Source organism: Pistacia vera, unplaced genomic scaffold (assembly GCF_008641045.1).
Source record: "Pistacia vera cultivar Batoury unplaced genomic scaffold, PisVer_v2 Contig692, whole genome shotgun sequence".
In the NCBI taxonomy this organism is placed as follows: domain Eukaryota; kingdom Viridiplantae; phylum Streptophyta; class Magnoliopsida; order Sapindales; family Anacardiaceae; genus Pistacia; species Pistacia vera.
In genome coordinates, this window is record NW_022196548.1 from 505,055 (window position 1) to 516,230 (window position 11,176).

At 42.6% G+C, this 11,176-nt stretch overlaps 1 protein-coding gene across 1 annotated transcript; it reads right to left on the bottom strand.

The window, feature by feature from the left end:
- Positions 1-737: 737 nt before the first annotated feature.
- LOC116113937 (pathogenesis-related thaumatin-like protein 3.5) lies at positions 738-1,589 on the bottom strand. The gene is made up of 2 exons (XM_031400097.1): positions 1,505-1,589; positions 738-1,402 (listed from the first exon to the last, which is right to left on the bottom strand). Exons 1-2 carry the CDS (start codon positions 1,554-1,556, stop codon positions 738-740), a joined length of 717 nt encoding a protein of 238 aa, XP_031255957.1. The 5' UTR covers positions 1,557-1,589.
- Between the last annotated feature and the right edge of the window lie 9,587 nt (positions 1,590-11,176).

Sequence of the window (11,176 nt, forward strand, 5' to 3'; positions counted from 1 at the left end):
GGAAAATTGGTTGAAACAATGAGTAAATATTTAGAAAGTGATTTGTTCTATCAAAGGACTCAAGGGGTACATATATATATATATATGAAATGGCTGTTGACCAACATGCCGAAAATAATGTGCAAGAGAAAGAGTGTGAATGGATAAAAATGCATTGTTCCTCTGTAAAGAAAATGGATCATATAGATTGTGACAAGTGTCGTATAATCTTGAATGAAAGAGATACAGATTTCCGAAATTTACTTATAACCCTGACTTATGCCTCCATACAATCATCAATGTGACATGGCATGATCTCAAAAAGTTTAGTAGATTTTTCTTTTTGCGATTCATTTTCAATAATACTAATTGTTTTGAAAATTAAAATTAAAATTTTCATCTCTAATTATGCCACCCCTTCCACGTATCATTTATGTTCCAAGTAATATCCATTGATAGTATAGCAGTAAAAGAGAGTGACAATAAATGTGAATCATCTTAGCCAAGAAAAAAGGCCGTATGCAAATGCTAAAATTATTGATAAACTAATACAACTTAGATGTTGATTTAAGTCTATATTCTCGTATTAAAAACATATATAATACAATGCATACTCAATGTACATTGTTAGTACGCATTTATGGATCATGTAGTACAGCATTATATACATGCTCACATACAATCGTAATATAAATCTATGCTCACATACAATCGTGATATAAATCTATGCAAAAGCTAATCTAAGTTATTAGCTCCTTTCAACAAAAGCGAATCAAGTAATCGCCTCTATTGCAGGTGAAGGTACTAGTCTGATCATCATAGGCATAACTGTAAGCCATCGGACAAGATTCCTTGAATATTTTGGAGAACTCCGACGGTTTGCATGTAGCGGGGCTTCCAAAATAACCAGTGCAACAAAATTCTGGCTTATTGAACGCTAAGCATGCACTTCTACATGCCACCACTTTGCCATTCTCTACCTGTTGTAACTCTATGGGGCACTTTTGATTCAAGTCCGAAACACACTTAACAGCCTTGCATTTATCACCAGTACCGCGAAACGGGATTACAGAAATTGGTAAATTGTACCCATCAACAAGACTAACATCATAAAAATCCATTGGACTATTAAGTGTAAACTCTGCCAGTGATACAGGTGGTACACCTGCTGCCCCCGCGCAGTTGAGAACACCACCACAGTCACCGGTGATGCACTTTCCCTTGCCCGAGGGATCAAATGTGCAGCCAGTACGTGCCCAAAATCGGCCAGACCACCCGGTTGGTGCATTAATGTGAACGAATTGTCCTGGATTCAATGTAAGCCCTCCACTATTGAGTTGAGGTCTCCCTTCCCCGGTTACAATCCCCGGCCATATTGTTTCCTTACATTTGTTTTGCACGGTAAATACTGCAGCATCTGTGCCTGAAAAAAGAATATCACATTGGTATCATGGTTAGTTACAAAATTCATAGCATACATTGAAGAAAAAGAATGAAACTGTAGGAAGAATGTAATTATTAGTACCTAAGACTACACAGATCAAAACCGAAACGAGAAGAAAATGCAAAAGTGCCATGGCAGAGATATCAAGGGTTGAATCAAGGATTGATGTGAGATAGCAAAGAAGGAAGCCAAAGTACACACACACACACACACACACACACACATATATTGGTCAACCAAAATACCAAAATTGGTTTTAAGTTGGAGAAAAAAGAGCGGGAATGGATATACATTGTCACAGTTGCGTGTTGTGCATACTTAGAATTTGATATTAAAGGATGAAGATAGCAGTTCACTTTTAACTGTTAATTGATTTAAAAAAGATGGTTTAAATCATTAAGTATACAGCATTTTGTGATGAAATGAAGGCTTTGAGTTTTGGTACAAATATAGGCTTAACCCACACATATTTATTTATTTTTAGGCTTTACATACGTTACGCTTAACGTAATATATGTTAAAAAAGAGGAGTTGTTTAATTTGTGAGGAAATCATCCAATGGTTGGATATTATTTCAATTAAAACTCTAATAAAAACTTGCAACCGATAGAACAAATTTAAGATAAAGACGAATATTTTTTAACATTTGCTTCGTATAGTTTATGGATTTGGATATGAATTGGCTATAATTCTATTAGCGAAACTGTTCAATTAACCTCGTAAAAATTGTAAATTTTGTTTATATTAATAATTATTTAATTACATTGAAGATTATAAATAATTATTGTAATTTATCATAGAAATATTTTAAAAATTATAATATGTCAATTTTCATTATAATATATGTAACAATGTAATCGAATTTACCACACATATGGAACATTTAAAAAGCATAAAATTTTTGGCTCCGTTTGGCTTATTATTTCTACTCATATTCTCAAAATACTTGTTTGTTTTGTTATTTGAGAAATATTAGTATATTTTTTAAATTACTTTTAGACCCATTAAATTTATTAATTTCATTAAATACCCCTAGAAAAAAAGTTTAAAAATTAACAAAAACACCCTCACCCACTCATACTTGCCAGATTCTGGCAACCACCATCGGTGGTAGCCGGAATCTATCACAACGGCCTATAAATGACCAGAACTGGCTGGTAATTTATCGATCTGACCTTTTCCGATCAGATCCACAGTGGATCTGATGGCCAAAGAAATGGCCGTCGTTGACGATCAATGACGGCCAAATCTTGGCCATCGTTGACCAACAACGACGGCCATATCTTTGGTCGTCGCTAATGGCCAGATCTGGACTTTTGTGGCTGTCGATGGCCAGATCTGGTCGTAGATCTGGCCGAATAACTCTGCTGTCTCAGATTGAGGAGCTACAACGAGCTTTAGATCAGTTAAACGCTCAGCAAAAATGAGCGAAGGCAGGTCGTAGAAGTGTCCCCCTTTACTCCAGCCGTATTGGCCGCTCATCTCCCATCGAGATTCAGAATGCCCGACATGCGAGCATTCGATGGGAATGCCGATCCGCAGATTATTTATATGAGTTCAACGACCTTATGGAACTCCACCAAGTCTCCAACTTGGCAAAATGCTACTGCTTGGCGGTGACCCTCACCACCTATGCCAAGCGATGGTTCAGGTCGCTCTCGATAGGTTCGATCGGCTCATGGCCTCAAATGAGCTCGATGTTCCTAAGACACTTCCAGGCAAACATGAAGTTCTCGATGCCGTTGAGCTATCTGAGCAATATATGACAATAGAGGGGTGAGCCTTTCCAATCCTATATAGACAGGTTCCACAGGGAACTCTATAAAGTGGCTCATACTCCCGAAGAATCTGTTCGCACTCTCATTATTGCGGGAGTTCGCTTGCATACAGACTTATGGAAAGAGCTACAATCGAAGTATGATGTTTCTCTCACCTGCTTCTATAACCTTACTGAGAAACACCTCCAGATCGAAAGTTTCGTGGTGGCCTTTAGCTACCATGACCCCATTCCTTCAGGTAGTGCTCCCCGTTGAGGGGAGAATAGGAGGTCTGATTGCAAATGGGCTAGCGACGATCAGCGAAAGGAAAAGAAATAGCGTTTTGAGCCCAAAAAGTCCTATGCCCTAATTCCTCATCGTGATCGCGACAGAGCTCAATATACCCCTCTAAATGCGTCTGTCTCTGCCATTCTGGATAAGTCTAAAGAAGCCGGCCTGCTCGGGGAGCCTGAGCCCATGAAAGGTCCCTCCTTAGCTAGAAACAGTAAAAAGTACTGTTGCTACCATAGGGACAATAGGCATCACACCGATTAGTGCCGAGCTCTCAAATAGGCAATCAAAGAGCTTATCAAATAGTGGCACTTCAAAGAATACGTTAATGACTCTGCTCTCGTGAGGGAGAAGAGAGGAACTGGGCAAGAAGCATCGCGATCTCAAAGGTATTTGTAGCGTGAGAATAATCTTCAGGGGGCCACACCTCGGGGGAAACTTGCAAGGTGCCCAAGAGAGATATGCTCGTGCAGCGTATCATGACCCTATTCGTGTGATGAGTGTGACGTCGCGACCATCCAAGGTCCGCAAAGAGGAGGAGATCGCCTTGTCCGAGAAAGACACAATCCGATTGCATCACCCCCATGATGATGCTCTCATCATCACGCCCTAAATAGGGCACTGCGACGTCTACAGAATGTTGGTGGATAACGGAAGTGTTGCGAACATCCTATTCTAGCGAGCTTTCGAGAGAATGGAATTAGATGAGGCCGACCTGAAGCCCGCTTCTATTCCCCTATATGGCTTTACAAGGGATCACTTGATCCCTAAAGGGACGATCTTGCTTCCAGTCACGTTGGGTGACTATGATGAAGTGACCAGGGTCACTGAATTCTTGGTAGTGGATTGCCCCTCCGCTTTCAATTGCATCCTAGGGCGACTTTACTGAGGATCTTCAAAGCCGTCACTTCAATCTACCATCTCAAGATGAAGTTTCCCACCCCGACGGGGATAGGGGAAGTAAGCGAATCTCAGCGCACGTCTCGCGACTGTTATGTAAGAGTAGTGTAGATGGCATACAGGGGGAAATACATCCCGCATGGCATTCTCGAACAAGCTATGGTGATCAGTCGGATTGAACCACAGCCTGGCCTAGCCGAGGATAATTCGGATCCTCGCATCCAGGAATGCCCTTCCAATGGGTCGGTTGAGGATCTGTCAGAAGTATCAGTCGACCAGGGCGAGCTGAGTCGAGTGTTAAGGATTGGAAGCAATCTCAACCCTCTACTCGCTAACGACCTGACCAGTTTCCTTAGAGACAACATTGATGTGTTCGCATGGACACACGCCAATATAGTCGAGATCAGCCCGGACATCATTTGCCATGATCTGAGCATCGATAGTGAAGCCAGGTCGGTCAGTCAAAAAAGAAGAGCGATAGATCTGGAGTGATATACTGCCTTGAAAATCGATGTAGATAATCTCCTTCAGAACAAATCCATCCGAGAAGCGCTCTACTCGAGCTGGATTACCAATCCGGTTCTGGTAAAGAAGCCAATGGCAAGTGGCAGACCTGTGTCGACTTCATCGACCTTAACGAAGCCTGTCCAAAAGATAGTTTTTCCCTGTCCAGAATCGATCAGCTCATTGATGCCACCCCTGGGCACGAGTTGCTGAGTTTTATGGATACGTACTCGGGATATAATTAAATTCTAATGTATGAGCTGGACGAAGAGCATACCTCATTTGTAATAGATCAGGGGCAGCATTGTTATAGGGTTATGCCCTTCAGACTAAAAAATGCTGGTGTGACTTACCAGCGGTTGGTTAACCGAATGTTTTTTGAGCAGATCGGGAAGTCGATGGAAGTCTATATTGATGACATGCTAGTAAAGTCGCATGTGGCTTCAGATCACATAGTACATCTCGCTGAGATGTTCGACATCCTCTGGGAATATAGAATGAAGTTCAATCATTTCAAATGCTCATTCAGAGTATCCTCAGGAAAATTCCTAAGGTATATGGTTAACCAATAGGGAATAGACATCAACCCAAGAAAATCCAAGCTCTCCTTGACATGAAGAGCCTGACCAGAAAAAAGCAGGTCCAAAGTCTCAATGGGAGAATAGCAGCGCTTAGTCGCTTCATATTGAGGGTAATAGATCGCTGCTTGCCATTCTTCAACATTCTCAAGGCCAATAAGAAGTTTGAGTGGACTCCCGAGTGTGAACAAGCATTTCAGAGCATTAAAAAGCACCTCGGAAGGCCACCTCTTCTGTCCAAGCCTCTCCTGCAAGAAATTCTGCTCCTGTATTTGTCCGTCTCTCAGTATGCGGTTAGTGCAGCATTAGTTCGGGAGGAGAGCAAGGTTCAATGGCCAGTGTATTACGCGAGCAAGCGCCTGTTGGATGACAAAATGTGGTATCCAAAAATAGAGCAGTTAGCTTATGCCCTACTGATCGTTTCTAGAAAGTTGTGGCCTTACTTTCACGCTCATACAATCCATGTGATGACAAGTTACCTGACAGGCTTTTCACAAGTGTACGAAATCGTGCAAGTAGTAAATCTCGAGTAAACGAGTGTCGAATCCCAAGGGAACTACCTACCAAGTACCAAACTATTATATTCTATTTCTATTTGATTAAACTGAAGTTTAAGAATGAATTCAATGAAAAAGTAAATAAACTAAAAGCTAAGTACTAAATAAAGGCAGAATTTGTAAACACTTTGAAGTAAAGATCAATATGACTAAACCTAGGGCATAGATTTCGCACCAATTTAATCCTATGCATTGATACCTGTTGTTAACCTAATTAAGCATATTCTAAAGGCCAAATCCCCTAGTCTTCCACTAGCTCTCTCTCTCGAGCAATTAGCAAATTAACCCTTAAGCAACAACCCAAGATATCTCTAAGTTGGATTTAGGAGCTAAGAGATCACTAAGCTCTATGGAATTTACCGGAGCCTCATAGATCGCGGTAACCTATCTCTAGCGTTCGCTCAATCTATGATTTTATTACCTAAGACAAATCAGGTTTCATCTCTCGATCTCAACCTAATCCATGATATCGTTCAACTCTCAGGCCCTGAGAATTGAAAGCATTACACACGATAATAAAACTTAGAAATCATGCTCAATATAGAATCAAAATAATAATGTCAACACGTGTTCATAAATTGGGCTACATCTTTAGCCCTAGAAAAGAAAGTTAGTTCATAATGAAAATAACAAAACCCATCATTCTAATCAATGACATCAATTCAAGAAAAAGATAAACTTCTCTAATCGATGAACGAGAGCTTTCAGGATCCCGATCTCCAACTTGGTAGCCATCTTCTTCTCCTTCCAAAAGTCCTTTTAACTTCTTAAAGACCCTCTTTTATATCCCTAGGGTTCTGGTCATGCTTAGGAAAAAGATTAGAAAACTTAGCCCATTCAGATTCGGATTAGGGTAATGAATTAACACAAACCCGTGACCCATCGCCGCAAGGTGATCATTCCTTCTGTCCAAAGCATCCGTAAACTTCAGGATTAGATTAAGTAATCAACATGAACATTGTATCTCTTTGAATAAGCTTTCCAACGCCATAAGAATCGTCAAATTCCAACTTCTACAGCTCAAGTTATGACAGAAACATCGAGGCATACTCATGATGAAGAATTTCCAGATTTTCCATAACATCTTCGATGTACCACAACTCCCTCATTTCGACCCTGATTCTTATGCCGTTTGTTCCTACACGTCGTGAATCCTATCGACATCATTCTTTTCCCTTCAACAACTTGTTTGAGCCTGAAAACACTCAACATGCACCTGTGATCCCATAAATGGTATTTATGAAAGAAATAATCCAAATTCCACACTTTAAACACAATTTTCCATAAATAAACCAATTAAATCACTAACAAAATATCAACATTCAAGCTCTTATCATTACCCGCTCAGGCAGGTCCTCCAAAAACCAGAGGCATCGCGTAAATTGCTAAAATGGGCCATGGAACTAGGTCAGTTCGATCTACAATACATATCAAAAGCAACCATCAAAGGGCAGGCTATTGCTGATTTTATTTCAAAATTCTCGTATCATTCAACCAGCGAATCCGAGCAATAGGCCAGCCAAGTCAACCAAGATACTATTCATAATCTGTCGACCTGGAGCCGATATTAAGTCTCGAGGGGACCCGTATTCATGGCATTCTCCAATTTGGGTTTAAAACGACCAATAATGAGGCTGAGTATGAAGCTCTACTCGCTGGGTTGCAGTTGGCTAGAGAAATGGGATCAACCGCTATCAGTATCCACAGCGACTCCATGCTGGTTATCAACCAGATTTTAGGGGAATACTAGGCCAAGGAAGAAAATATGATCAGCTATCTGAAGAAAGCTAAGGCTGCACTCGAGCCATTCAAGCACTTCACGATCACACAGATTCCTAGAGATAACAATTTTGTGGCAGATGCCTTGGTAAAGATAGCCTCCTTGCTAGACTCAAACGCATCAGAAAGTATTCCTGTTCGGATCATAGAGGTTCCTAGCATCAGCTCGACCAAACAGATCGTGAATACGATAGAATCAGTTTCTTAGATGACCCTTATCATTAAGTATCTCCAAGATGCGACTTTGCCCAACAACAAGATTGAGGCAAGAACTCTGTGAACAAGAGCTGCTCATTACACGTTTATCAAAAATTAACTATACAAGCAAGGGTTTAATGCCTCTCTTCTCCGATGTATAACCGACGAATAAGCAGACTACATCATGCAAGAGATACATAAGGGGATCTGTGGTAATCACACGGCCGCATGATCTCTCGCCAACAGAGTTATTCATCAAGTGTATTACTGGCCCTTGATCCAAGAGGACACCTACAACTTTGTCAAAAAGTGTAACAAGTGCCAACGGTTCGCGAACATACCGCGAGCTCTTTCCCACCAGCTGACAACCATGACCAGCCCCTAGCCATTCTCCATGTAGGGAATCGATCTCATTGGTCCCATGCCAGTTGGCAAATGGGGAGTCAAGTATGCGGTGGTCGCGGTAGACTACTTCACTAAGTGGGTCGAAGCAGAGCCATTAGCTGCGATCACCACTAAAAAGCTCAAGGACTTTATCTTCAAAAACATTGTGTGCTGCTATGGGATTCCTCATACCCTTATATCTGATAATGGGAAGCAATTCGATAGCGAGGAATTCATACAGTTTTGCGATGAGCTGGGTATCTATAAGAAGTTTACCTCAGTCGCAAGACCGCAAGCAAATGGTCAAGTTAAAGCTGTCAACAAAACCATCAAGCACACTTTGAAGGCCAAACTTAGCGTAGCCAAGGGAAATTGGGCCGACGACCTTCCTGAAGTCTTGTGGGCCTACAAGAGGACTCTGAGAACCTCTACCTCAGAAACCCCTTTTTCACTGGCATATGATTGCGAAGCCATGATCCTTGTAGAGGTAGGGATCGGTTCACTTTGGAGGGACCTGTTCGGCCAAGCCGATAATAAAGCGCTTATAAGTCTGGACTAGTTGAAGAACATCGTAGCAAGGCTTAGCTAAGGATAACAGCCTATCAACAACGTGCGAAAAGGTTCTTTGATTCTAAGGTCAGAAGAAGAGACTTCCAGGTCGGTGACCTTGTTTTGAAGGAAGTTCTCTCAGTACTAGAGAACCAAGTGCGGGAGTTTTGGGACCAAATTGGGAGGGCCCATACTGCATCGCCAAAGTAATAAGACCGGGAACTTATCACCTCAAAAGGCTGAATGATTCTGAAGTACCGCGAGCTTGGAATGTTGAGCACCTCCAACCATATTATCAGTAATTCCGAACTCAATTGTTTCCTTGTAAAGATTTTACTTTTCTTAAAACCTGCAATCTTTGTAAATAGCAAGTGTACAATTCTACTCATTTGTGATCATTTTCCCATGTATACAATTATGTTCGCATAAATTTGTACCCATGCTATTGTAAGCAGCTAGAATGAGATCTCATATGCAGCATATGTAAGGATACGAAAATTATAAATGCTCAAAAGATTGTAAAAAACAATGTCTTTATTTATAAAAAAGGGAAAATACACAGGCATAAAGGGAGAAAACAAGAAAAGCGGATCACTGATCCCCGTCCCCAGGCTGGTCGCCGACCTCCTGTTCGGGTGCAGAAAGCTTTGAAGCGAACCCAGGATGTTCCTCTTCCAAGTCAGGTCTCCGAGCCACTTCCTCAGCTTCGGCCTGTGCCATGGTAGCCAGCTTATTCCGGTATTCGTCAGAGAGGTCGGATAGATCTATCTCAGGGTTCTTCGACAAAAGGGCAAAAATAGACTAAATCGTCTATTCTGTAGCCCTAGTTTCGAACCCCGTCTCTTGCTGCTACATCTCCGTAGTTAGCGAAGTGACACGACCTTGGGTAAAGTGAAGCTTGGCCTCAAGCACTGATCGCTGCTTCTCAGTATTCTCCCAAAGCTCATCCCTTTCCCTCTCTACTCTCAAGGCCCGCTCAGAGGTCATTTTCAGCGCTTGATCTTTCTCGCCAGCCTCTTTGGTGAGTCTGGCCACGGTCCTCTGGAGGTCCTTCACCTCATTGCTGTGTTTCTCCAACTCAGACTTTTGAAAGTCAATCGTGCGAAGTGCAACATCCTTTTCGGACAAATACTGCTCCGTCTGAGTGGTGGACATGTCTCTATCTATTCGCGCGGCTTCTAGATCCTGCTTCAGCCGCGCATTCTTTTCCCTCATCTCAACTAGTCCCTCGGCAGCCCCCAGCTGAACCTTCTGCAGGGACAGATGCATAGAGAGAAGGGCCTACATAACGAAGAGAATAAAGTTGGTCCCTTATATTGCAAAAACGAATGTCCACGCCAAGGGCAATGCGTTTACCTGGCTCAAATGGTGGAAGGATGTGGTCAACAAGTCTATGGTGCCGGAGGCCACGAACTGCTCAAAGGCCTCTGCAAGCTCGCATTCGAGCAAGGCAAAGACTACCGGCTGCAGATGGTCCGATAGCTGTCCCATTAACTCCAACACCGGGGTGTTTGTGTCGGTAGCAAGTAGGGTCCCCTCTACCGACTCCTTTCCCGACCTCTTCCCGGGGACTGCAATCACCTGTTGTCTTGCCTACTGGTCCCTAGGAGTGATGGAGATGGAGATGAAAGTTGTGCCCCTGGTTGGCCTTAAGGCTGCAACCTCTCAGGCAGGACACCCAAGCCCTCCGGTTCAGACTTCGACTCTTTAGTCCGAATTTGCCTCCTCTTTTTAGGCCTCTGGGTGGTGGTTTTCTGCTTTAGGCGAGCAGCACCCAAAGGTCGGGTCGGATCGACTGCCGCCGTGCCTTCGTCGGGGGGACCGCTGTGAGCTGCTCCAGTTGGTCCAGTGGCACCCCTTTGGGGGAAGGCGAATTGCTGTGGTCATGGTGACCTGGGTACCCTAGTAGGCATGGTCGTTGCATGTGAACGTCATTAGCAAAACAGTTCGCTGCATACGAAGTCAAAAAGGCTATGGTTAAGAGGCTTACTCGGTGTGGTCTCTAGGGTCACTTCTGAGTTGAAGAAATCATATTTTCGTAAGTTCGCGATTGTCACGAGCAATCTTGTGTCGCTACTCTCTTCGAGCAGAAAGCTGAAGGTAATGATCCTGTCCGGATCCTCGAGGAGCTCTAACCTGGTCGTCTTGTTAGCTGCGAAGAAGCAAAGAGTTTGTTAGAAAAAAGCGAAAGAAAATCCGGGAACTCAAAAGAAAGGAGGACCTATTTGGCTCCTAAAAATGTCAAATGCCGTTATG